The 27,799-nt window shown below is 39.2% G+C and overlaps 1 protein-coding gene and 1 long non-coding RNA gene across 2 annotated transcripts; one reads left to right on the top strand and one right to left on the bottom strand.

Annotated features, from left to right (window-relative positions):
• Positions 1 to 157: 157 nt before the first annotated feature.
• LOC137991791 (uncharacterized) lies at positions 158 to 27,090 on the bottom strand. Its single transcript, XM_068836830.1, has 12 exons — positions 26,917 to 27,090; positions 17,426 to 17,491; positions 15,940 to 16,149; positions 15,005 to 15,116; positions 14,426 to 14,607; positions 12,627 to 13,580; positions 11,594 to 11,866; positions 10,489 to 10,926; positions 9,347 to 9,616; positions 2,572 to 2,754; positions 1,816 to 1,878; positions 158 to 1,493 (listed from the first exon to the last, which is right to left on the bottom strand). The coding sequence occupies exons 1-12, from the start codon at positions 27,014 to 27,016 to the stop codon at positions 1,423 to 1,425; spliced, it is 2,922 nt and encodes a 973-aa protein (XP_068692931.1). The 5' UTR covers positions 27,017 to 27,090; the 3' UTR covers positions 158 to 1,422.
• On the top strand, positions 20,861 to 22,634 carry LOC137993494 (uncharacterized). Its single transcript, XR_011121878.1, has 3 exons — positions 20,861 to 21,050; positions 21,209 to 21,539; positions 21,749 to 22,634. It is a non-coding gene; the product is annotated as an uncharacterized lncRNA (long non-coding RNA).
• Positions 27,091 to 27,799: the final 709 nt, after the last annotated feature.

Here is a 27,799-nt window from a genome sequence, read left to right as displayed (position 1 = left end):
TCATGAGTAATAAAGAAATATAATTCTACATCACTCTAACCATTATTGGTCTACCTTGAGGATCATCGATGCTTGCAATAAATCCTGACACAACAAGAAAAAGAAACAAACAAACATAGAAGAAGTAAAACATGACTGAAGCCAAGAATTTATTTAAGCTTCTTTTGTTAAGTTGACAATTATTTAAGAACCAAAAGTATTCATTCTGTCATTGCATCTAAGATCCTCTCTGACCCATTCCTAACAGATCCAGTCTCGTCGCTAATAAGGCAAAGCCTAATATACAAAACTCATGGATTTAATTTCCATTAAAGATTCCTAAATTTATTTAGATTTGTTTTGTAACAGGCGAGACTCATTGGAGTGTTTGTCTATGACAAACGAGAGCAGGTACTTCTGGGGATAACAATGGCGAACTTTAAGTGGGAGTACAGTGCCTTGCGCAGGCATTGATGTTGAAGACATTCTTGTCCCCAGGGCCCTCAATTAAAGACAAGAAAGGCGCTAGAGACGAGAATGGTTTGGAGGTCGGAATTTTTTTCCAGTGAGCGTTCTCAAAAGGAAACTTCTTACTCGTTCTCGAAACTCGTGCTCCAATCTAAACTAACTCAGCGCAACTGGAAAAGAAAACCGGCTTGTATTATAAAACAGTTTTTTTTTCAGAACTCTAGTGCGAATTATAATGACAACAAAATCACCGCAATTGTAGCTGACATGAGACTACAGATAAGCCAAAGCCTATTTCACCAATAACAACACTGGCTCTTAAAAGAAAGCTAATCCTATAACGAAAAATGTAGTGTCCATAAAGTTCGCTTAAGTTCAAAAAGAACTATTTACAAGGCTAGAGATAGAGAGTTTAGAATACCGCATCCGTCGATTGTTTGTAAAGGTGTCCATTGAAACTGAACACGGTGTTTTAGTGACGTTGCAGAGAAGACGCTTAAAGAGAGTTTTAGGGCTGAGTTGAGGTAGTGAAGCCTAGTTTAAATAGACAAATCAAGTCCTACGTTGCGAAACGTTTCCCATCGGGAATTAGCTAAAAGATTAGCGGACGGTTCTTTAATACCCTGATGATGTGCATTAAACGTTGTCGAAAACGTTCGTTTGTGTTTTGGTTACAATAGGGCTTCAGCTTTTTCCTTTACTTGCGATGTTGTGAAGTATCGCAAAAACCACAGTATCCAATAGGGCTGAATTTTATTCATCGTCTCGTTCGTTTCATTGTCTCGTGTCTTATCTTACGACCTTTCTTTCCCGCTGGTCCATATTCCTCTTCGGCATGACCAACTGCATGACAAAAAAACACTGTTCTTTTCTCTTATTCCGCTTTAATTCAGATATCCACACTAAATTGCGCAGATGCAATCTCTTTTTCGGGTTTTATACATCTCGTCCTCGTCGATGTATTCGTTAATGTTTCTATGATGTACAGCAATGTATTGGGCACAACGGATGGCACTGTCCAGTATCAATACAGCTGCTTGGGCAAACTACAAAACGAAAACACACAAATCTTTCTTAAATATATTTCCTTTTGGAAAGAGATGGTGGTCTTAATAAGTCTTTTGGAAATTCAGGTATACAAAATGGCGTCCACAATATGATCTTGATGTCACCATTCTCAGTTGTTTTAGCGACTTTCAACTCTGAGAAACTTCGTCTTCATAAGACTTCAGAAGAAATATCGGATACCCTAACAGCCCCATAATTCTCCAACGATACCTCAATACACTTGGAGCTCAGGCGTTTGATACCATCACAACTGAAATATATTTTTAGATTTTCCTTATTTTTTGAAAATTCATAAGTTACCGTTAACAGGAACAGGTGTCTTCCGCCCGTGGTAATGGTAATGAAAGTGAACGGTTCCATTATCTGTAAAATTAAATGAAATAAGCTAATTCTCCATTGCTCTCCAGAAAAAAAAAACTTATTCAGAAAAAGCATCAATGAAAATAAATTCGTGCACTGCTCTGTTTTGGTGTTTAATTTAATTGATTTTTCCTGTCTTACAGGAGTCCCGTTTTCCCCTTTAAGCCTTCATTTTTTTTATCTTTTTCCACCGTATCCATTTCAACTAAATTTCCAGTCTTTTGGCATAAGTTATTTCCGTAGTACTGACATAAGAGCGAGGTGTGAGAGGCATGGTTCCTATTGCTCGTTTGACTTCACTCTTTCCTTTAATGATGAAATGAAATATGAAATGAATCATATATATTTCACTGCGGATATGAAACCAAGTAAATCTATGATCCTCGAAGTTATGAACGCAATTTCAGCTGCTTGATAGCTCAGTTGGTTAAAGCGTCGCACCGATATCGCGAGGTCACGGGTTCAAACCCCGTCGATCCCTTATTGAATTCTGTTTCATGATCATCTAAAAATCATTAACAATACCCAGGATACAGTGCAACAAGCCCCTTATGCTCAAATCTGAATTAACCGTGTTCTTTTCTGCTAGTCAAGATACATTTTTCTGTCGTTGTTGATTTTAACGTTTTTTATTATCCTCCGCGTTTCTTATATAGACAAGTTGCATTCTTTCATCGGCTAAAGTTTTATTCTTACCGTTTGGTGAAGACGAGGTCGAGGCTTGCGTTTTGGGAGGAGATGGAGAAACCAAAGGAGCCTGAGTTGATGAGGCTTTAGGAGCCGGTGGAGACACTGTAGCAGGGGCTGTAGGTAAAGAGGGAGGAGCGACTACTTTGGGAAGAACAGGCGATATCTGAGTCGTGTTTGCAGGAAGGAGATCTGTGAACCGAAACTAATTGGTCAAATTTTATAATTCATGAAGTCAATGGTCAGACGTCTTAATTTATGAGGGATTTGATCTAAGGCTGACATACTTTTTTCAATATACTGGAAAAAAAACTGACTTGATATACCCAAAGCATCTGTGAGTCTAGGACCAAAATACGACTTGTTTTGACTTACCATGGTTTGTTAAAAATGGGGCTACAATCTTGGAAAAAAACTATTGTAACAGTGACACAAATTTATCGTCATTTCCACACACCCCTACTCAGGAAAGAATTTACACTCCCCTTCCTCCCCCCTCCTTAGTCAATGTTGCTGAGTATTGTCATCTGTTCTACAGTGTTAATCCGACCACGATAAATCAGCATTGAGTTTGGGGGGAGGAGAAAGGGCAGCTTTTACTAAGCGGAAACATTTGGATCAGTTTTTAGAGTACCAAAAATGCGTCTTTGTCTAAACAGGTTTTTTTCGAAACTGTAGTTTCTTAAGAAACGTCGGTGCTGCCTAGATGAAGTTGCCTCGGTGAGGAGTGAAACACGAAAAAGGAAAACCAATCGTAAAGTTCTACGATAAATACGAAATCATTCTCAAGCTAGTTTTGATTTTCAGGAAAAGACCGAACTGAGTCTGATATTCCAATATCAGCCCTGCTTTCTTGGGGAAACTAGCTTATAGGATTTCGACTTTATTCTACCTGGGACCGGTTGCTCGAAGCCTGGTTTATAACCCTAACCATTGGTTAAGAGGTATCAAAACCTGTAGGTTTCATGGTATTTAACGCTGGTTAGCGCTGACAATGCTTCGAGCAATCCGTGGTCGATACTTATTATTATTATTTTTTATCTTTTGTGTAGACAACAGTTGGCCCCCCTCTATCAACTATAACCAAAGCGCTTAGCCAAATACTATGTACTTATTGACTGAGTGGGAGGGCCGGACGGGAAAATATTTGGCCCGAAGTCATGGCGTACGGACCGAGCGCAGCGAAGTCCGTGCGCCATGACCGAGGGCCAAAAATTTTCCTGTCCAGCCCGACCTAAACTCAGTCAATAAGAATGTTATCATATGGGCTCTTTACACTATTTAAGAGCACTCAGAAGATGAAGTTAGGACAAAATAAAAAACAAAAATATGCACAGAAAATGCATCTAATATGTTGTTTGCATTTGCTTTTCTTGCTGTAAATTACTTGGATGTTTAAAAGCGACGAAATCGCCTAAAATTGCATCGCACGGAGCAGTACGTGTTCCTACTAGGGCCGTACGGCTTTTTCCAGCCCTGGGGCCTGTTTCTCGAAAGTCCCGGTAATTACCGGGCCCGTTAACTTACCGGGACCGTTACCGGGAAACTTTATCGGGACCGAAAGAGTGTTTCTCGAAGCACCCGTAAACTTTCCCGGTACTTATCGGGGCCGATAAAATAACCGGGAGTTACCAGGCTCTTGCATGCACTTCACGCTCGTCATGAAAAGAAGGAGAATGACTTGGCACTAGATCTGTAGAGCTTTATAGCATCCAGTTTCCCAACCGAGCGCTGTGATGTAAACAAAGGTAGCGTTCGAAGTTCCTTTTACACCTTCTAGCAGTGAAGGCGACTTTTTAAACCTCATTGGCGGAGAAATTTTGCATAGGGTGTTTAGATGGCAGGAATTTTTTTTATTCACGCTTTTTGTAAGCAACACTTTTAGTTTACTGGGAAGCAACGCTCTTTTGGAGTAATAGAAGCTCAGAAAATGTTACAACGAGGTTAAGCGAAATTCTCGATCTCGAAGGCTTCGATTCAATACAAGTAGTAGATTGCAGCGTACAGCGAACCAGTGGAAGGAGGTATGTCTTTGAGTCATCGTTTAGCATTACCAGATGTTTTGAATTCTCTTCAAGAACATCTGTTTCAATTTTATCTCGACAGGTACGTCGGGTGGAATTCCGTCTTACCTCAGGTTCACTGCATTTATTTCGATTTTCATAGGCATATATATGCGAACACTCTCAAGATACACTATTTGAAAAAAAAAATCACGTTTACTTAATGAAACCAAAATAATATTCTTAATTATATAGTTATTTATCATAAGGGTATAGTAGATTTTAAAAGACATTGCTAAAAGGGATCAATTAGTATGTAATCACTTATTAATTTATGGGATAATTCTATCCTTGATTTAATGTGACTCCTTCAAGTCAAAGATACTTGGTGAACCCCTAGCTGGAAGTAAGATAATTAGGTTAGGGTTAAATTTGTGGCACCTTTATTAAGGGGGTGGCACTTAACTACAGAAGGACAATGGTTGCTAAGGAACCTGTTTAGTCAAAGAGCCCTACAAAAGTTTGCATGGATGGTTCTTTGAAGTAACTCTTTCAATGGAAATCTGACATCACTTCAATAAAGGTGTATGCGCAAATAGTCCCAGTCCTCGGTCTCGAAAAGAACAAAAAGACGAGGCGGTTTTTTCATCGGATGGGAACCGTCCCATCAATATTTGTAAACTGTAGCTTGGAATTTCTATTTGGGCAAAAAATGGAACTGATATTTTGAAAAGTGCATCAGAGAAGGGCCGTAAATCCATGCTACACTGATTTTGTGTTAGATTGTTCTTGTATTGTTGCATTAAAAATTTGTGAAAAACATAGGTAACTCGCTGAGTTTTAGGCATTTTCTGTTTTGGCCTTGTGATTTACCAAATATGGTTGTCAGTTGAATCAGCAGAAGAAATGTTAAATAGAACACACTTGACAAAAAATGGTAACTGCAGAGTTAAAGAGACTCAAGAAATGATTATTTGAAGGGGTCCATAGCAACAGTTTGGTAGTTAAGAGCCACCCCCCTTAAACCTGATTGTTTACATGCGGCAATAATGACTTTAATGCTGAATTAAATGTGTCGTCAGTATTTTAAACTGTGATTGCATCTTAAAAGCTAAAAATGGGGAAATTGGAACTAGAAAGTGACATTTTGAAGGAGAAGCGTGTACCAATAATACTCAGTCATCCTAAAATCACATTTGATGAACAGGGTTTTGTTAAGCCATGATGAGTCCAGGTGATCTGGTGGTAAATTTGCGGTCTTAAGAAAAGATTGATTTTGTTGTACTCATTTTCATGTCTTTGAGACAGATGTCCTGTTGATCATAAACAAGACTGGCTAGATTCTAGAATACCAGTCTACTTAATTTGCATAGGAATAGCATCTGTTATGATAATTATGCCTAGTTCTTCAAAGGGCACTACTGCAAGAATACAATAGTGGCCGGGTATTCTAGAATCACTTCATGTTACATTATAACACTCGACCAATGGAAATGAAGCAATTGAGTGATTAATTTTATTAGTAGTTTTATTTTTATGAATGCTCCATGTCTTGGACAATTTTGTTGTCAAGTTTTGACTTTTGTTTGTTTTTTTGTTGTTACTTTTAACATAGATGCAAAACTATTTTGCTTGTATGTATCAGGGGGGTTTCATTTATTAGCTCATAGGAAGGGGGGGGGTGGTTGGCAAAATTACTTGGAAAGTCCTTCAAACATTTCCCGACCCCCCTCTATAGTAATGGCAGCAATCACATAACCCCAATCTTTATCCAGCATTATATCTCAACCCCCCTCTTTCTCTCCCTCATACACACAGGAGCCACCCAACTTATACATGAAAGCAGAACAGCTCAGCCAGTTCATCCAATGCATTCATGTGTTATTAGCATTAATGCTTATATTCAAAATTTTCAACTCAATAATCATCTATATCCTTAGAAGCAACAATTCAGCAGGAGGCGTAGCAGGGTTTTTCCGTTTTAATAGGTACCCACAGGAAGGTGCAATGAAACAAGCGCTTTCTGCATGAGCCTCTAGGGAGGATCTGGGGGCATGCACCCCAGAAAATATTTATTATTAGGGCCTCAGAAATGCCATTTCCCATGTTTTCCGGGGGTAAGTTTCATAAATCAAAGCATGAAAAAAATGCTAACTATTCACTCGCAGTAAATTTGTTGTTTATTTGTCAACCTTTGGAACTACTGATATGTGTTTAGTAGACGAGTGCATTATCCATGGTAAATGTGGCTACAGGAAAAGGGAGACACCTCTCCCTTTACAATGGAAATATCAAATAAATAAATAAAATAAAATGTTTCATTTTTTGGATTTTTGGAGGTACGCATGTGGGTATGTGTGTATATGGTCGCTATGCCCCTGTTCAGCTTGCATACCATCACAAAAAGTAAAATATATGGCATCCGTCACTTTTAAAACTTCATAGGAAGGGCAGTGCATTTCCATGTCCAGACCATTGAGAGTTAATCATTAACGGTATTTTCCAATTCAGGCATTTCCCTGTTCCCAGGAACAGTGCCCATAATTGGGAAAACTTTCTCCAATGGCCAGGAAAATGGGTGTAATATTATAAATCTTTGCTAATATGTACATTCAGCTTTGAAGTCAGTGAAATGAAGTGGAAAAGCCAACATTTCAATCAACCCCCCTCAAAAGGCTTCTCAATATATGACAGCCCCCCTTAATACTTTTCCAAGATAACATTAATTCCCCCCCCCCCCCCCCTCATGTGCTAATAAATGAAAGCCCCCTAACTGTTTCCCTTTTTTGCAGTGTCATTTAAAGTGAACTTACCTGATGACTGTTGAGTGGTTTTTGGACAAACTGACCCAATAAAATTAATGTTACTGTTAGAGTGCACCTCACTCCAAGTGTTTTTCACTGCAAAGTTGAATCTTTCCATCTATGGCAAATACATTTTTCCATGTTCTCCTTGAAAATTGGTTTCAATGCACAGTAAATTTAACAAAACTCTCTCCATGTTTTATCACTTTCAAGGCCTAGCTAGCAAGAAGCAATAATCAAGTCTTTAACCGAGGTGATCCCTACCAAGCTGCTCTGCATTGCAAAAAAGTTCAAAATAGTTTGTTCCATTATAGTTGAAATTAACTCATGCCTCTCATTAGCTTTGCAAATATCTCTCTGGTGGTGAGATTTATCTTAAACAAAAGAAAATATTTTGAGTTAAGTTGGGCTTAAGTTATGTAGAAGCTATTGAGTAATGCAGGCCAGGCTGAAATTTGCTGCTTTGCACTGCCCACCAGAGTAATCAAGGAGGGAAATCTTGTCTTCCACAGGCCAAAGGCCCTCTCAGTGGTATTCTTCTTTTTTGTATAGGCCTTTTGGTACCTGTAGGGTTTGATTGCATACCCACAGTCTCCCAGGAGCCACCCATTCCCGCCTCCTCCACCCTCTCCATACATGCTTGCAAGTAGCTGGCATTAAAAATAGTTGAATCAAGAGCCATGCCATATGCAAACAAAATTTGTAGATGACAGGTAAGCATTGCACACTGTCATCACATTAATGGCATGAAAACCCTTGTGGCAAACAGAGAGATGTTCATCACTGTCTGGGCGCCAGATAGGAATGAGAGAGCCATAAATTGCTCCAGTCACTCTGGGAAAGCCAGCTAAAGGGTAAAATGCGGTCACATTTGCTTGAAAGATTCATACTTGAACACCACCAAAACAAAACAGAGATAAAGCGGGCCGCCGTGGGAACAACGACGCAAAGAAGTTTGTTGTTTGATGAGCATTAATTGATAGGTTTTGTCGAGTTTGAGTCCATATAATAATGCCTTTTTTTCTCGAACACAAGCATGTTTCATTCTTACACAAGGAGACAATTTCCTCTTTGCTGTTTCAGACAAACATACAGCATTTAGCTGGGTGTGTTTTGTTTTTTGCTCAATATCACGTGATGGTCGATCGCTTCTCCTTTCCAAATTTTCCCTGTCAGTAGTTTGCATCCCATTTATTTATTTATTTGTATGTTTTTTTTTAACAACATGTCACTTGTTTTTTGCTGGAAATGCTGCAGCTAGTTGTTCCCTATTAAGACTCTGGGTGCTGCGAATTTAGCTAGATGTGAAAAAAAGTTGACTCACGTCAAAACAAAACGCAGTCCGTGTTAAGTCAAGGCTTTCTTTATTGCCGATTTCCATCGAAGTTTGATATATTAACAACTGTAGTTTTACGGCACCGAAAGTAGGTGGGTACGTCTTGACTATTGGCCTGTATTGGTATACCTGAGTCTCCGCGAATTGCTGTCTCTGTAGATCGATCTTCTTTACAATACACCGTTCAATCAGCCAATTTAATCTTCCTGTTGACAACCTATGCCTCTCAACGACTTCTGTTTCGGTCATATGATTCAGTACAGGCCTCCATTGGTATGTTCTTGGCCGACAAACTGCGTAACAAAAGTCCGTCTTCGGCAGCCATTTTGTTTTGATGCAGCAAAATGATGCTACCCGTAAACTTTAACGGGAGAGTAACGGGAGCTCCTAAGCTCCCGTAAGTTACCGGGCAAGTTATCGGGGAAAATAACGGGATCGAAATTAACGGGAGATTCGAGAAACACCCGATAAGTTATCGGGTAATTACCGGGTGACTTACCGGGCACGGTAAGTTACCGGGTCTTTCGAGAAACAGGCCCCTGCTCGCGCTAATGGGTTCGGCCCTCATACGGGCATTTTCCCAATACTTTTGCAATGACAGCGCGCGTGGGGACGTACGTATGATAATAAAGATTAATTACCTTTTCCTGGTGACACCACCACATCCACAAACTCAGGGCAACCGAAAACTACTGGTTCTGAAAGCGCTGGGTTTCCATTTAAAAGGATTTCTCGTCTTTTTTGGGGGTCTTCGGCATAGAATCTCAAGCGCCTATGGAGCATCGGTCTGTCGACTATGAGTTTGAGCTTGAATCCCGATCCAGTGACAAAATAACCCTCGCTTTTAAGTGAAGAGAAGAGTTTAAACGCCGAACCAAACATGTTAGTGACCTTTAACGCGACACACATTTCTGTAAAGTAAAACAATTCTGAGTGACTTTTAACGCGAACGTTGAAGTAGCACTTCGACATCAGGCCCCAGTTGTTCAAATGATGGATAGTGCTATCCGCCGGATAAATCACTATCCAGTGGATAACTCAATCGGTTTTGCAAGCGTTTATCCGCTAGATAGTGATTCATCCGGTAGATAGCGCTATCCATCGTTTGAACAACTGGGGTCAGATTACGAGAGTTCGATCAGACAACATTCCGTACAGTTTAAATGAATGAGACAGTAGCATTGTTTGACTCTTTTTTCTATCTTATGAAGGGACACTTTTCAATGGTAAATGGGGGATATTCGGAACAAAATCCTCCTATATGGAGGTGTAGAACCTACGATCTTCCGATTGCTAGTTCGGATTCTCTATACCACTGGGCTATGTATATACTCGTGTGAACGAGGCTATACTGCTAGGATTAAAAGGGTATAAATGGTGCATATTGTATGACTATCCCAGTTTCGATATACTGAAATTCAGTCCTAAACAAAAGATATCATCTCGAGGCCCGGGGGACGTTTTCCGTGTTTCCATAGCCTCGTCTAAACACGAGGGGAAATTGGGAGAATTCGAGACAGTTATGGAAACCCGACACGCAGTCAAGAGTTTGCATAACTGTCGAGAATTTTCCCAACTCCCCCGAGAGCGCGTACTATTCTAATTATTTTATAAAGACATGTAAGACCGCGTTACTGTCACCACTGGAATTTCTTTCTCCCCAATTTGCATACTTAACGTAATTTTCGAATTTCACAAGATCGTTCCACACCCGTACGATCATTGTCCTCGGTCGCAAGTGGGAGATTTTTCTTAGTGTGACCAAACCTAAGCTTCAACTTACTTTTACTCGAAGTAGCAGTACTTGAAATTGAAGGGATTGTAACAGCAGATGTGCCTGTGCCTGACGCACTTTGTGTGACTGCCTCCGTTTTCCCAGGGGGACAAAATGGAATGCATGAAGGTAGAACAATGGGTGGAGCTGGTGTATGTGGAACCAAATCAGGAGGATGAGGAAATGGTTGCCCATTGATTTCGGGTGCCTTTACAGGCCCAAGAGCGTTTTTACAGTACCTTAATTTATTGTCCAAAATTGGATTGAGTATAAAGGTACAGCGGTCAAGGACATCGGGTTCCCCATTGTAATAGTCTAGTATAACTTCAGTCCCAAATTTTTTCCTTTTTGCAGACTGGCAAATATACCAGTCGTCGTGTGTTGAGTGGAAAAGAAAATTGCGAGCATATCTCATGACGTCGAAGATATGAAATGAACTGTCTCTATCTGAAAGTAAAAGTAAAGATAGACTTTAGCAGCCTCTTAATGTACGCTTTAGTGGTTATCACGTAATTATCATCTCAAGTGCAACCAATGAGCGTAGACAATTTAAATAATCATCTTTGTAATTATAATAAAGTGCTGAGGGATATTTCCAACAATCACTGATCTGTTTATGCGGATACATATATTTAGGCGGCGGTGGTGAATCTGTTCAAGTAAGTCTAGTGAATCATCATTCATTGATTGAAAAGTTCTTCTAACTCCTCACTCAACCTCGTTCCCAGGGCTGTTCTTCCCGAGAAAAAAACTGGGAACGACTGGGAACGACGTTGACCCTTCACTGTGTTTTCTCCATTTTTTGATATTTTTCATGCGTCTTCTGGAACTGAACGTTTGCACCATAAACGAATTGAACAGAAACGAAATTACAATTTGAAACTCTCTTGACAACTCAAGGACTGTAATGTAATAGATTAAGCAAGTGTTTTCGTCAAAGTTCATAGGGCGATGTTTATGTGGTATTTCACTCTTTGATTGTCTGGGAATTTTCCAAGGTGTGCAAGTTAAAGTAGTTGCTCTTCAGCATACCCCGATTAAAATCGAATTGAAGCGAGCTAACCAACAAATTATTCTGGATGTCGTTCGAAAGAAATGGATGCATGCAACTCACCAAAAACATCACTTCCATCTCGCTTTTGGAGGAGAAAATGAAAATTCTTCTGTCTTAGAAAATACCCAGGGAAGCACACAGACTCAAAGGAAACAGTATGCCATGGTGTGCCTGCTTTTGGAGAAAGGCTAGGGATGCGAGTAATGAACACGTTACACCATTGATCCAAGACAAGTTTACCAATATCCGATCTCCAGCACTGGTTAAGGGTGAAGTTTTCTTGTGCATAAGGTACGTTGTAAGAATGAATGGTATACATCGCATTTGCCACAACTGAAAGAGAAGGAGGAACATAAACGTATTTTATCAACTGACATTTAAGCACCGGTTTTGTTTTGCATTTGTTAAAAAAGGACGGCTGCTACAGTGTCATCAGCTGAAAGAACTGATATAATGAATTCTTCCTCAACAGCTTCCTTCAAGAAAGCACTTAAGTCATTCTTTTTTAACAACTATTCTGAAAATTAAGTATTTTGTTCCTCCTGAGTCAAATTGTTTTCACCCTGTAATTTTACTTTCACAACTGTTTACATATTTCAACACCTTAATTAAATGACTAAGTGTTTGTAATTGTATGCTTCATTACCAACTTGTAAGTTCAAACTGTTTTTAATTTCCGTTCATTACTTTGTATTTCAACACGTTAAATAACTAAATGTTTGTAATAATTGTATTCTCCGTTGCCAACTTGCATGTCAACAATAGATAGATGATTTTACTCGGGGAGGCCTAATTTACATAAGCTTAGTAGTTCCTTTTAGGCCTCCTCGCCACCAATGTAATTCAATAATTATTCTTTCCATCTTCTCTTTTCTGATTGTTCATAATTGTATTTTAATTTCTTCTTTCTGTGGCAAAAAATAAATAAATAAATAAATAAATAAATAAAAATAAAAATAAAGAACACTAATGTTTCAACTTATCACCAGCTGTGGTTCGTCAACAATTTCTGCTTCTTTGGACCTTTCTAATACAAAATCTGATTAGAAATATAGTGCTAAACAATACCAATCAAGGGCATTTACTGACTTACTTATTCTAGCTCCTCCCGCTCTCCAAACTTTTTGCCTTGCCATATCCTGTGCATTCTCCCCTGGTTTTGGTTCATAGGTAAGCTCCGTAATAAATTTACCACGGTAATTAACAACACCTCTTCCAGACGGTGAAGTGTAGCTTTCGCCACCACCTTCACCAGCACCTCCACCTCCACCACCGATATTTGAAGTACCCAGAGAGCTTCCAGTGACTCCGGATTGTCCTCCAACCGTTGCACCACCTCCTGCACCTCCTCCAGCAGCGCCACCTCCAGCGGTACCAGCTGCAGCCCCTGCACTTCCCCCTCCCGAAGTTGAACTTCCAGTCCCACCTGTTAAACCTCCACCGCCAGCCCCAACAGAACTCGCTGCACCTCCTGCCACTACACCTCCTCCTCCACCTCCACCCCCGCCTCCTCCTCCGCCTCTTCCTGCCCCGCCTGCTCCGGCCCCAGCTCCTCCCCCTCCTCCTCCTCCTAAACTCCCATTACCAATACCCTGTGAACCGTTTGCAGTTCCTAGTGCTGCTCCTGCACTCGCAGCCCCTGCAGCTGCTGCTGCACTAGCAGCAGTTCTATCTCCTCCTGTGGCACCAACAGATCCAGTCGCTGCAGATGCTGCCCCAGCAGCAGCCTGACTACTTGATTCCATCCCAGGTCCAGTAACTGAGACAACTTCACCATCTTCAACGTTTATCTTGAATTTGTGTGTACTGTCGCCATGAAGCGTGTTCAGTGCATCCTCTAGTGCTGTTGTCGTCATCTGAATTGCAGCGTTCACCCCTGCAGTTGCTCCTGCCGATGCCCCAGTATGCATCCCCGCCTTCGCTCCTGCTTTGGCTCCTGCCCTGGCACCACTCCTCATAGCAAATCTCTCCCCAAAAGATAACCCAGCCTTCGCCCCAGCTTCTGCTGCTATTCTAAGGAGGAGTGCTTGGTATGTGGCATTTCTTTCTAGAAAGGTTCAATAAATACTTGTTCAGTTCAGTATGAAGAAACATCAAATGAAGAGGCTATCTTAAGAACAGTTCAATCAGCTTGCTACAACTCAAACGCGTTCTATCAAATACAAATCTATCCATTTTGGTTTTTGAAGTCGCATCTACGGTCAATTGTTCATGTTCAGTGCAACTGCCTTTCGCTAAAGTAGAAAATTGATCGATTCGTGGCTTACAAGTGAATATTTGACTTTTTTTTGAACGAGAGTTTCACAATGTGAAACCGTTGAGAGCTGTCAACGTGTTTTCAATGTATTCACGGTTTTGCAAGGTGATTTTTCTGTCCCCGCTCTTTGAGAATCACTATGTTTAACTCTTAAGTACGCCTGTATTTTCTTAGACAGTTAAAGCATAGGTTTTACACCAGCTGTATAAGGCCTGTTTGTGATTACGTTGCTCCTGTGTTTCACGCTTCTTTGCCACAATACCTAATTGACGATTTGGAGCGCGTACAAAAGAGGGCTCTTTCTATCGTAAGTCCCACCTTATCCTGTGCAAATGCTCTAGCTGCCTTAGACCTAGAGCCACCAGAAGTTCACCACCAGCGTCTAAGTCAGTCCCCCTTCGATAATATCTTAGAAGACAGGGATCACCGTCTTCATCATTTACTACCTGACTTGCACAGGCCACAGTACACTCTCAGGCATGCCAGGATTTTTGGTGTCTTATCATTTCATATGTATATACGTAATTAAGCCTCTCGCCGCGATGTATATATCAATAAAGTATCTATCTGTCTATCTATCTAAGTGTGAGTTCTAGAATGGAAAGACACTCTTAGAACTGATGCCTACCACCTACCATAGGATTTTCTGAATATGGTCCATAAGAAAGTAGAAGGAATCACGTTATAAAATGTTCCGTCTGGTGTCTGCAAAGCAACCTCTAAATGGTCGTATTGATGATCGTCTTTCATTATTGACTCCATGTAGTAAAACTTTTTCTTTTCAAGATGAATTGGAAGAGACTTTTGAGTTGAATACCTTTAAAACAGAATGAGAAGGAGTTCCACCAGCTTAATCTGACAATCCACAGAAAATCTGCAGAATACAGAGGTAGGTTACCGGTGGCGGACCGAGAGAATCCAAAAGAAGTTGCCGAAAATATTCCAGTAAGAGTAGCCCCCACCTGAAGCATACGAAAACGAAATATATTTTGATGCGAATGTTTAAATAAGTCTCGTCCAGGGGAATATATCTGCGTTCATCCTGGTCTCCAGCACGGGAATGGAGATGTAAAGCAGTCCAAGTTACACCAATTGCGCATGCGCATATGGTATCACACCTATTAACCGTCGAGTAGTTGATCTTAATTAATTTACGGAGACATAAGTTACCGATGTTCGTATGTGATTGGGTTGCTTCTCGTGTAGAATCTTACCGATCATACTCATATGGCTCACTAGGAAAACCCCCATCAACTTCACAGATCATCGTCTTGCCGGCAGCAGTTTCGTCCTTGCTAAGATACAGCTCGCTTCCGGCGTCTGAAGCTAAAAGAAGGATGTTAAACACCGTCTTGATTTCATTTTAATCATTTATTTACAAGAGAGAAGGCGTGAATACTAGAAATAATTATTTGGGATCATTCGATTGGGAAATCCGGATTTAGATCTTGAAATCTAGATCTTCGGGTTTCCAATCGAACACCAAATCTGAAAACGGATTTTGCCTTGGATTTCACTAATTGAAATCCTTCCTGACATGGATTTCCAATTAGTAAAATCCGCGGCAAAAACCGTTTTCAGATTTGGTGTTCGATTGGTAATTCGAAGTTCCAGATTGTAAGATCTAAATCCGGATTTCCCAATCGAACGAACCCAATGTCATCAAACAGAAGAGAATGGTTTCGCTAAGGCATCGGTCGTTCGAAGGGCAAGTCATGACAAAAAATTTCCACAAAGAAACGCAAGATTTGTGATGTGAATCTAGAGTTTTGCTCCAAAGGAAATTTGGAAACTAGTGTTTCGATGTGCGCAAAGACATTTACATATAGCGGTCTGTCAACGATCTGAGTGCCATTTCATGCAAAAGCACTGTATCCAAAATGGAAGCTACTGATTACAGTTTAGGACATTGCGATTACGACAACTTTACTAAACTAAAGGAGCGCTAACTGGAATAATGGCTCTTCTAATTTGATCTAATTTATTTATTGGTTTAATCAATAAATTAATTAGATTACTAAATTAATTTAATATAATTTAATTATGCTCGTTTAATTTAGTCTTTTCGGAGGGTCAAGCAGGATACAATTCAAAAGCTAATCCATAATTTTTACAACTAAAATATAACAATTGAAGAAGTTATCCTTACACAGATAAAAATAGTGGTCCCCGGTCTGAATGGGAACGAAATAAGTTCTCATACGAGCTCCAAAAAAGTCGGCCCACTTCTGTGGTTGTTCAAAGGTGGGAACACATAAGGACAGACTTGGCAAGGTTGGATATCGTGGATCCGCGAGCAAAAATTTCACACGTTTGTAATCTATTCTGTCCCATCTCTCGAGGTACACGCCGTGCAACACTGAAATAGAACAAGTTAGAGAATCCATTGGTTCGAATAGGCCATTTCCGAGTTCATGTCTTCCTCCTCTTCAAAGCGAGTCTAAGTGCGAAGTTTTTGTGATGGTGATTAGTTCTACTTTAAATATAAATGAAAACTAATTTCCATAAGACAAACTTTGCAGTTAGATTCGCTTTGAAGAGGAGGCAGACATGAACTCGGAGATGGCCTATTCGGTGTCATAAAACCAAAACTGACCAATCATGGAAGACGCAAGTCAATATTCACAGGAACAGAACTGTGCGAAAATATGACACTCCAACCCGAAATGCCGATCCAATTGTGTTGCTTGATTCCCCTCTTAAGGCAGCACAGATTTTTTTCATCAAAATATGGGGATTTAGATTTGCGATGATGAAAACGGCATGACTGCTTGTTAGAAAAACAAACATGGCTTCTTATTCTTTCTTTCTTTCAAGGACTCGCTCGATCGCTGTGCAAAAAATATTTCATTTATGCTCTCCCCAAACTTCCCTTACTAAAAATGCATGCTGGTAAGATAACTGCTTTGCCTGAGCTCTGTTTACCGGGCAACAAGGACAATGAGCAAGCCATGATTGAACGATAAGGACTATTGGTTAAAAACCCAAAGCCAGTTTATTAAGTGAATAAGTTCAATCAAGTCAATATAATATTTACAAATATATAATCGTTAAAATTTAGCCCAGCAAAGGTGAGGGCAACAACAAACAAAGTAGCATACGGGTAGGGCTGGGCAGGAAAAAGCTACAACTTCACTGTACCAGTGTTCGTGGCAACTGTGCCGCCAAAGCCGTATCACGTGAATAAGGCCGGTGAATACAAAGCGGCCATTGTTAATTAAAGAATGCCGCTGCCCATATGCCACGTGAGTGTTATAATTACGTAACAATAATTGGGCACTATGCTTCAGTAATTATAATAAACATGAACAATGAGAAGTCAGAGGGAGCATAAAAAATCTTACTCGCTAGCAAATATCTCATATACTTGCAACTTTTTGTCTTGTTTCCTTCATGTGGTAAGCACACTACGATCGTGGCTACAGAACGCATGCGCATTCGTAAAATGTGTGGTTTGGTTCGAACCTAGTTAGTCTAACTACTTTCGATACCAATAAGGGAAAAATTAATCGATCCCTAAAGTTGTGACTAACCTAGTGACCTACTCGTAGCTGCACGATTGAAAGGAAACGCTGATATTTATTTCGCAACTTTTTTTTCGATAAACCTGACGTAACCTAACAACTGCTACTTACTGTTACAAGGAGGTCCCTCGCTTCCAAACTTTCTCCTGTGCCTTATCAGCTTATGCTCTTCCTCTGCTGTAAGCAGAAGAAATATTTACTATCATCAGTATTACTATTCATAATAAAGTGACTAGTGCGAGATGACATAAACGTTCTTGGATGATACAGAGTATATGAAATGTTCATGTATTTGAACTGTGGAAATTAAAATACATGAAAGTTGGAGATCATCGTAGTTGAGAAAAAAGCCTCAAAAGGAAAATCCAGGCCCCGTTCAAGACTAAACTAAAGCCCAGAGGCACTACTGACTACAGTACGTACACTATAACCGGTGACCTTTTTCGCTGCAGGCAATAGAGACTAATCTTTCGAAATCCTTTTCTCCTATTGGTCACGTCTCTACCTGAATGCTTCTATTGTATAACGAGTTCCGTTTGAATTTAGACTTTCTACAGTTACCTGACGGTTATCTACGCGGTCGTACTAACAGTCGCGACTTTATCGGTCAAATTTTATTGTCCTAGATTGGACATACTTTGAAAATGGGACATACTGAAACCGAAACATATGGATGACTCCGCGACTAGCTGAATTGCAGAAGAGCCTTTGTCGCTATCAATTCTTTCCTTTAGCGCTATGAGTTCGAAGATGGGGTGAATTAGAACCTCTTTTTACTGGCACGCCTGGGTAAACTGTTTAGACTCTTCAAGAACCGAGGAACCACTCTGGCCCGAAAGTAGTGTCGTTTCTATACAGCAACAAGAGACATCTTACGGCGAAGAATCTGTAGATGAGGACTGGTCGACAATAAATTCTGAAGGCGAGAGCTCAAGCAGCACCAAAAGGAAAAGCAACGACAAATCAAAGTTGAAGGTGACATTTCAACTTCCAACCTGTAAAACATCAGTGAAAGAACGTTTTTCTTTATGTTTGAGGATAGTAGTACTAGTCAATGCGGAAACCGTGTCGTTTAACCCGGCGGAAAAGTCGAAGAATTCTTGTTATAAAAGAAAAAAAAAGAAGATGAATCTGTGCCACTGGCAAAATTCAACACTTACCCGCGTGGTCAAAGGGCAATAAACTATTAGTCGAGAAGTTCTTCTCCTTGATTTACTGCAAAAGCGTGGACAGAGCTCTCAAGAACAGGACTTCAGTTCATACAAAAGTCGAATTTGACCATCTTATACAAAGCAAAAAACGGCATAGAATTTAAACCCAATGGTGCAAGACCGGGTACATAAAAAAGTAACAATACTTAAATGTCCGTTCATCAAAGTGGAAGATCGTTGGAAATTCGAGAAAATTTTGTCCAATTTTTAAGGAATCCGTGAATTGGCTGACCTTAGGGACAAATTGGCTAGATTGCAGAATCCCCGGCCCGCTCATTATCTGAACATTTTCCGCGTTGAGTGATCTCTCTTTTGATTTCCCTTTTTGGCATGGGTGTTACGAAAACTAAGACGTAAGACCTAAGACGCCGGGGTCTTAGTTTTTGCAGTAAGACTAGGGTTTTAGTTTTCGTAGTACGAAAACTAAGACCCCTTGTAAACAGACGAAATTACAGGAAACAAACCCGGAAAAGTTACCGCTAGTCAGAGATGTAGGCGCTGGATGTTGTCTACGTGATTTAATTTAGGCCCTGTTTACAAGCAGGTAGGGTAACCCTAGCAGGATGGTCAAAGATAGCCCGGGTTTACAAGCAAAATTGCACAGGTAGGGTTGCCCTAGCGCCAGGATAACCCTAGCTGCCTTGGTTAACACGTCGATGAAAAAAAGGAGAAATGTGTGAGTGCTAGGGTAACCCTCTTGCTAGGGTAACCCTAGCACTAGGGTTACCCTCCTTCCTTATAAACAGGGCCTTAAACAGGCACAACGCCATAATACGCTTCCATGTTGTGTGACAGAAAATCGTCGATGATTTCTCATTAGCACCGCAACTGAAGATAGGGTCGTTCGAATAAAGAGAAACTCGGACTGTTAAGTTAACCCTTTGGTTGTACCACTAAAAACACGATGCGCGAATTATTTTGTCATTATACATTTGTTATTCTACTTCTCTTGTAAACAAATCCAGAATTTTAATAGCCGTACGTCAAGCAAGCAATAAATGGATGCATCGCCAATCTCATTATTATGTCTAGGCCTAAAAACCAACCTTAGGCCTAGGGTTAGCCAAATTGAGGGTTAGGGTTACTTTCCAAAAGGTAAAACAATGACCTGCAACGAGTGACCTGTGGACTGTGACCTGTATTTTAGATCCGCCCCAGTTTTACGCCATAGCTTTAGGTTGTTCATGTTAAGTTGCGAGAACCTCACCTCAACATTTTGAGGATAATTTGTTTTTTTCTAATAGTACTGTATTCTTGTTCGGTATTAGAGCTGTCTCATATGTGAAAATTGTCACAAGCCTCTTAAGGTGTTTGTTTTAGAATAAAGTGACGTTTCTTGGAGAGAGATGCTAGTTTCTGACGAACCTCTATTAGGGAGCCAACCTCCATTAAGCGTCCACTAGCCGTTACCCCGAAGTTGGCCACTTTATAGAGACTTCACAGTAGTTTTTAATCGTTATTCGAAAGACCCTATATTTACTTTCCGCGTCAATATTAAAGTAAGCGTCGACGAATGTCACAGGTGTATTTTTTTTCTGTCACACCACATGCAAGCGTGTTGTGTTGTGGTCTGTTTAAATTAAACCATGTGGACAGCATCCGGTGGCCAAATCTCTGACTAGCGGTAAGTTTTATCAGGTTTCTTTCTCGCAATTCTCCACTGTTCACAAGGACTCTTAGTTTTCGTACTACGAAAACTACTAAAGACCCTAGTCTTAGCTTTCGTAGTACGAAAACTAAGATCATAGTCTCAGTTTTCGTACTACGAAAGTTAAGACCCGGTCTTAGTTTTCGTACTACCAAAGCTAAGACCCCGGTGTGTTAGATCTTAGTTTTCGTAACACCTGGTTGTTTCAAAGTAAAGGAAACCATTTCAATACGTGTGTCGAGAATTCCGACTCGAGCTACGCTACACATAATGCTGGCACTAGTGTTTGCGTGTTAGTAGTATTCTTTTCCAATTTTTCTTTTATGTGAAGGAACTTATCCTCCATAGGATAATTAATAAACTCAACAGAAATCGGGTTTTTGTCGAAGAAATATTGTCAATATACGCTGAAATTTTTCAAAAATTTACCAGTGGTTTTCTTAACAGTGGTTTTCTTACTGTTTTACAGATATCCAGAGTTGCGATGAATTTACGAAAAACGTCTTTTTGTAATGAAATCGCGTTGATGTAGAAGAAAGAGTCACTGAACAATGATGTCATTAAAAAATATGTTTCTTGTTTGTAAAGCCATCCAGGGTTACAATTAAATTCACGAAAAAATCACTTTACATCTCTTGTTAATAAGTCTACTTATTAATGCTCCGACTTCCAAAACAGATGGGAGTTTCTGAAGTACTCTCCTATGCAAAGTGGAGTGGGAAGGAGAGAGCGGCAACTTGGCCATTGAAAGATGTACTTGCTAACAAGGCAAACCTGAGCGAAAACTACCTGGCTTAGCATTTCTGGGAAAGAAATTTGAGAGGTTCCAGTAGATGTTGCTGACATTTCCAGAAACCAGGTTTCGCCAGTACGAGAGGTAAGGTAGAGAAAGATGTGTATTATTTGACTTTCCCTTTGTTTTGTCAGAGTTTAACCAATTTTAACAAACAATACAACAATTCCTTCATTAAAATTAGGAAAGTTACAGTTGTATCATTTTTTCATTTTTTGTTTGTTTGCATGTACAACTGTTAGGTGCATGGTGGTGTATAGAGAAGACCACTTTCACATATAGCGGTGGTGGATAATTATGATGGAGTGTTGCCAAGGTAGCATTGTTGTTGTCAACCTAGATGGAAACTACGGGCCTCGACATCTAGGAGAAGTAAACCAGGTTGACGATACCTCCTTTACTGCGTAGAGGCTAAACGGTGTCTGCAAGGCAAAATGGGTGCATTGGCGTCAACATCCACCCCAATACCAAAAGAAATTTTAATATACTTTGATATTGAATTTGATGAAAATGGAACACTGAAAAAACAAGCAGCATAGTATTTAAGAAGAAGATAAAAGGAATTCCAAAAAGGTTAGCTGGAGATCAGATTATGTTATTATTATTCATGTCGTCATATTTCTTAACAACAGAGGATCTCTATAAACCTGCCAGTGATGTGGTAATAAAAGCTAAAGTTAACCAATTTTAACAAACGACACAACAATTCCTTCATTAAAATTAGGAAAGTTACAGTTGTATCATTTTTTCATTATTTTCTTGTTTGCATGTACAACTGTTAGGTGCATGGTGGAGTATAGAGAAGACCACTTTCACATATAGCGGTGGTGGATAATTATGAAGGAGTGTTTCCAGGTAGCATTGTTGTTGTCAACCTAGACTGAAACTACGGGCCTCCCCATCTAGCAGAAGTAAACCAGGTTGACGATACCTCCTTTATTGTGTAGAGGCTAAACGGTGTCTGCAAGGCAAAATGGGTGCATTGGCGTCAACATCCACCCCAATACCAAAGGAAACTTTAATATACTTTGAAATTGAATTTGATGAAAATGGAACACTGAAAAAACAAGCAGCACAGCATTTACGAGGAACTAGATAAAAGGAATTCCAAAAAAGTTAGCTGGAGATCAGATTATGTTATTATTATTCATGTCGTCATATTTCTTAACAACAGAAGATCTCTATAAACCTGCCAGTGATGTGGTAATAAAAGCTTAAGTGGCACCGCAACTGAAGATAGTGTCTTTCGAATAACGAGAAACTCGGTTAAGTTAACGCTTTGGTTGTACCACTAAAAACACGATGCACGAATTATTTTGTCATTATACATTTGTTATTCTACTTCCCTTGTAAACAAATTTAGAATTTTAATAGCCGTACGTCAAGCAAGCAATAAATGGATGCATCGCCAATCTCATTATTATGTCTAGGCCTAAAAACCAACCTTAGGCCTAGGGTTAGCCAAATTGAGGGTTAGGGTTACTTTCCAAAAGGTAAAACGATGACCGGCAACGACTGACCTGTGGACTGTGACCTGTATTTTAGGTCTGCCCCAGTTTTACGCCATAGTTTTAGATTGTTAGTGCTAAGTTGCGAGAACCTCACCTCAACATTTTGAGGATAATTTGTTTTTTTCTAATAGTACTGTATTCTTGTTCGGTATTAGAGCTGTCTCATATGTGAAAATTGTCACAAGCCTCTAAAGGTGTTTGTTTTAGAATAAAGTGACGTTTCTTGGAGAGAGATGCTAGTTTCTAACGAACCTCTATTACGGAGCCAACCTCCATTAAGCGTCCACTAGCCGTTACCCCGAAGTTGGCCGCTTTATAGAGACTTCACTGTAGTTTTTAATTGTTATTCGAAGGACCCTATATTTACTTTCCGCGCCAATATTAAAGTAAGCGTCGGCGAATGTCACAGGTGTTTTTTTTTTCTGTCACACCACATGCAAGCGTGTCATGGCGTGGTCTGTTTAAATTAAACCATGTGGACAGCATCCGGTGGCCAAATCTCTGACTAGCGGTAAGTTTTACCTTGTTTCTTTCCCGCATTTTCCACTGTTTACAAGGGGTCTTCGTTTTCGTACTACGAAAACTACTTAAGACCCTACTCTCAGTTTTCGTACTACGAAAGTTAAGACCCGGTCTTAGTTTTCGTAGTACGAAAGCTAAGATCCTGGTGTGTTAGGTCTTAGTTTTCGTAACACCTGGTTGTTTCAAAGTAAAGGAAACCATTTCGATACGTGTGTCGAGAATTCTCGAGCTACGCTACACATAATGCTGGCACTAGTGTTTGCGTGTTCGTAGTATTTTTTTCGAATTTTTCTTTTATGTGAAGGAACTTATCCTCCATAGGATAATTAATAAACTCAATAGAAATCGGGTTTTTGTCGAAGAAATATTGTCAATATAAGCTGAAATTTTTCAAAAATGTGCCAGTGGTTTTCTTATTGTTTTACAGACATCCAGAGTTGCGATGAATTCACGAAAAACGTCTTTTTATAATGGAATCGCGTTGATGTAGAAAAAAGAGTCACTGAACCATGATGTCATTAAAAATATGTGCTTTGTTTGTAAAACCATCCAGGGTTACAATTAAATTCACGAAAAAATCACTTTACATCTCTTGTTAATAAGTCTACTTTTTAATGCTCCGACGTCCAAAAAAGGGGGTGGAGTTAGTGAGGTACTCTCCTATGCAAAGTGGAGTAGGAAGGAGAGAGCGGCAACTTGGCCATTGAAAGATGCACTTGCTAACAAGGCAAACCTGAGCGAAAACTACCGAGTCAAGTGACAATGGCCTAGCATTTCTGGGAAAGAAATCTGAGAGGTTTTCAGAAATCAGGTTACGCCAGTACGAGAGGTAAGGTGTAAAAATATGTATATTATTTGACTTTCCCTTTGTTTTGTCAGAGTTTAACCAATTTTAATAAACAACACAACAATTCCTTCATTAAAATTAGGAAAGTTACAGTTGTATCATTTTTGCATTTTTTTTTGTTTGCATGTACAACTGTTAGATGCATGGTGGAGTATATAGAAGACCACTTTCACATGTAGCGATGGAGGATAATTATAAAGGAGTGTTGTCAGATAGCATTGTTGTTGTCAACCTAGATGGAAACTACCGGTGTCCCCATCTAGCAGAAGTAAACCAGGTTGACGATACCTCCTTTATTGTGTAGAGGCTAAACGGTGTCTGCAAGGCAAAATGGGTGCATTGGCGTCAACATCCACCCCAATACCAAAGGAAACTTTAATATACTTTGATATTGAATTTGATGAAAATGGAACACTGAAAAAACAAGCAGCACAGCATTTACGAGGAACTAGATAAAAGGAATTCCAAAAAAGTTAGCTGGAGATCAGATTATGTTATTATTATTGTCATATGTCTTACCAACAGAGGAGTTCTATAAACCTGCCAGTGATGTGGTGATGAAAGCTAAAGTTGGATCATTTCATTGAGTTTTGTTCATGGAAATTTCAATGGATCTGTTAGTGCTGTGGTAAAGAGCTGAAGTATGGGATCACATTTTATCCACGTCTGTTCATGGAAATTTCCATAGATCTGCTAGTGATGTGCAAAAAGGTGTAAGTATGGGACGGATCACATTTTATTTAGGTCTACATGTTCATGGAAATTTCTATAGATCTCATACTGATGTTGTAAATAGTTAAAGTATGTTATTATTCAATCCATACCTGTTCATGGAAATTTCTATAGATCGGCAAGCGATGTGGAAAAAGCTAAAGTATGGGATCATTTGTGCGAGGTCTGTTCACGGAAATTTCTATAAATCTGCTAGCGGTGTTGTAAGTAGTTGAAGTACCCAGGGAGTATTTTATCCATACCCGTTCATGGAAATTTCTATAGATGTACTTGTGATGTGGCAGAAAGCTAAAGTATGGGATCATTTCAACGAGATCCGCTGTTCATTGAAATATCCATAGATCTGCCAGTGATGTGGTAAAGCGTCAAAGTAAGCCATCATATTTTATCCAGGGCTGTTCATGGAAATTTCTGCAGATCTGCTAGCGATGTTGTAAAAAGTAAAAGTATGGGATTATTTCATCCATGTCTGTTCATGGAAATTTCTATAGATTTACTTGTGATGTGGTAAAAAGTTAAGGTGTGGGACTGATCATTTCATCCGGCGAGATCTGTTCATGGAAATTTCCATAGATAATAATAATAATAATAATAATAATAATAATAATAATAATAATAATAATAATAATAATAATAATAACTTTATTATACACAGAATTCAAAAAGTTGCCACTTATTTACATTGAAGCTGTGTACTAAATAGTTATAAAAACAAATAAATAAATAAATAAATAAATTCAATAATTCGATAAGCATAAAGCTAAAATATATACAACTAAAATCAAGCACAATCATTTCTCAAACCAATAGTTTGAAGTTAAACTCCTCATCGAATCAGAATTCTTCACATGAGATCTGCCAGTGATGTGGTAAAAGGTCAAAGTAAGGCATCATATTTTATCCAGGGCTGTTCATGGAAATTTCTGCAGATCTGCTAGCGATGTTGTAAATAGTAAAAGTATGGGATTATTTCATCCATGTCTGTTCATAGAAATTTCTATAGATTTACTTGTGATGTGGTAAAAAGTTAAAGTATGGGATCATTTCATCGAGATCTGTCCATGTTAATTTCCATAGATCTACAAATCATCTACTTGTGATGTGTATGGGAGCACATTTTATCCAGGCCTGTTCATGGAAATGTCTACAAATCTGTTGCTGGATTGCTAAAAAAGCTAAAGCATGGGATAACTTTATCTAGGTCTGTCAAAGAAACTTTCCAGTTCACCGTCATTTGTGTTCGTAACTTAAGGCTTGTGTTAAGAAGTTCTTTTAGATAATGACTTGTTTGTACTCGTGATCTTTCAACTGATAGCCGAACTCCATGAAGCACGTGTTTTTTATCTATTGAATAAAGTTTTCCTTATCCCATAGTGTCCGGTACCTTAATCAAAAATTGAGAGTAAGATCTTTATATCATCCAACGTTCTTGACATTAGCAAATTAAAAAAACCTATCTTAGATTACTTGGCTGACCAAAATTGACTCACTTCAGAAAATGCCAACTTAAAAAATTATGTGTTTATTGGTCCGTTTAAAAAGAAAAAGAACCTACCCGCATCAACACCAGCCTACGGGCCTGTTATGTACTTGAACTTGTATTTGATTTATTTAAGTGTCACTAAAGTAATTGGGGACTCTGTACAAAGTCAAATCAAATCAAATCAACAGCATATGATCTCGTAGGGTGGTTTTTGAGGAGAGGGGAAAATTACCGGAGTACCCGTAGAAAAACCCTCTCGGAGCAGAGTAGAGAACCAACAAACGTAACCCACATGTGACACCGGGTTACAACTGCTCCATTAATGCTACAATGATTTGACCAGTCGTCCACAAAAACAATTTCGTATGTGGCAAATTTACTTCTATTTGCTAGTTAAAAGCTAATGTGACAAATATATTTGTACCATAAAAACTGACCACTATTCCTCGTGTACACTAGCCAAAAAAAAAACCGCACAGAAAAATGGTCAGATAAAAATATTGCTCGTGTAAACCGCAGAAAGTTGACGCGTATTTTTTTGCTGAACTACCAAATGGTTTTTTCATCATTGTACTATTTTTTCTTTTATTGTCACTCTTTCTCGAGGAACTCAACCATCAGAAGTTGATCTGTTGTAAAACCTGTCAAGTACATGGCATCAGTCTGGCAAAATGAGTGTAGCATCAGAATTTGGCCCAGGAACAATGCCAGCAGAAAAGGAAACAACGTTTCTGGACGCATTACTTTATACGTAGGTATACAAAGGAATAGAAAAGTTCGTCTTTGAAATGATAGACATCTTACATTACGAGGTAGATTCCGCTAGTATGACATTGTAAAACCGCACAAACTTACCTGCAGAATTTGTCGATTTTGTGTTTGTTTGTTTATATCCTTTAAAAAATGATACCAAAACAAAAAAATAAAGGAAAAGAACGGCTTGTCGACGCTGCATGACAAAAAGTGGCCAGGAACTAACATTAAAAAGAATTGACTTTTTCTCGATTCATATCTTCCTCGATTGCCAAATCGAACTCCCACCTGTCACGGTGAGATCGTTTAAAAGGTCAAGTATGTCGCAATAATATATTTATTGTCTCAAAACTTTACCTGATTTTCCTACTTTTCAACCATAATAAAGTGGTTCCGAAAGTTCGTAATATAACGGGTTGACAGAGTTTTCTTCAGCCAAATTGGGAACTCAGATGTCATGAGTAATAAAGAAATATAATTCTACATCACTTTAACCATTATTGGTCAACCTTGAGGATCACCGATGCTTGCAATAAATCCTGACATAACAAGAAAACCAAGCAAACAAACAGGAAGTAAAAACATGATTGAAGCTAAGAATTTATTTAAGCGTCTTTTATTAAGTTGACAATTATTTAAGAACCAGAATTATTCATTATTCCATTGCATCTAAGATCCTCTCTGACCGATTCCTAACAGATCCGGTCTCGTCGCTAAAATTATGAAAACATCGATTTCATTCCCATTAAAGATTCCTAAATTTATTTAAATTTGTTTTGTAACAGGTGAAACTCATTCGAGCGTTTGACAAACGAGGGCAGGTGCTTCTGGGCCCGGTTGTTCAAAAGCCGATTAACGCTAATCCCAGATTAAAAATCAACCAAGGAGTTTATTTCTCAACAAATGCTGTTCAACGCTGATATTCAGCAGAACTTTACATTAGAAGAAGTCAATCTTGAAAAACAAGAATAAGCAAAATTAACTT

This window comes from Montipora foliosa, chromosome 2 (assembly GCF_036669935.1).
Source record: "Montipora foliosa isolate CH-2021 chromosome 2, ASM3666993v2, whole genome shotgun sequence".
Classification (NCBI taxonomy): domain Eukaryota; kingdom Metazoa; phylum Cnidaria; class Anthozoa; order Scleractinia; family Acroporidae; genus Montipora; species Montipora foliosa.
This window is presented reverse-complemented; position numbering and strand designations above follow the sequence as displayed.

What these genes read in the sequence shown, in the direction of transcription:
- LOC137991791 (XM_068836830.1), bottom strand. Translation starts at nt 27,016, where the DNA reads ATGCAGCGTCGACAAGCCGTTCTTTTCCTTTATTTTTTTGTTTTGGTA. An exon ending in GGACCACTATTTTTATCTGT is followed by an intron (nt 15,117 to 15,939) that starts GTAAGGATAACT and finishes TCCTTCTTTTAG; the next exon opens with CTTCAGACGCCGGAAGCGAG. An exon ending in GAGCCATATGAGTATGATCG is followed by an intron (nt 14,608 to 15,004) that starts GTAAGATTCTAC and finishes TCTGTTTTAAAG; the next exon opens with GTATTCAACTCAAAAGTCTC.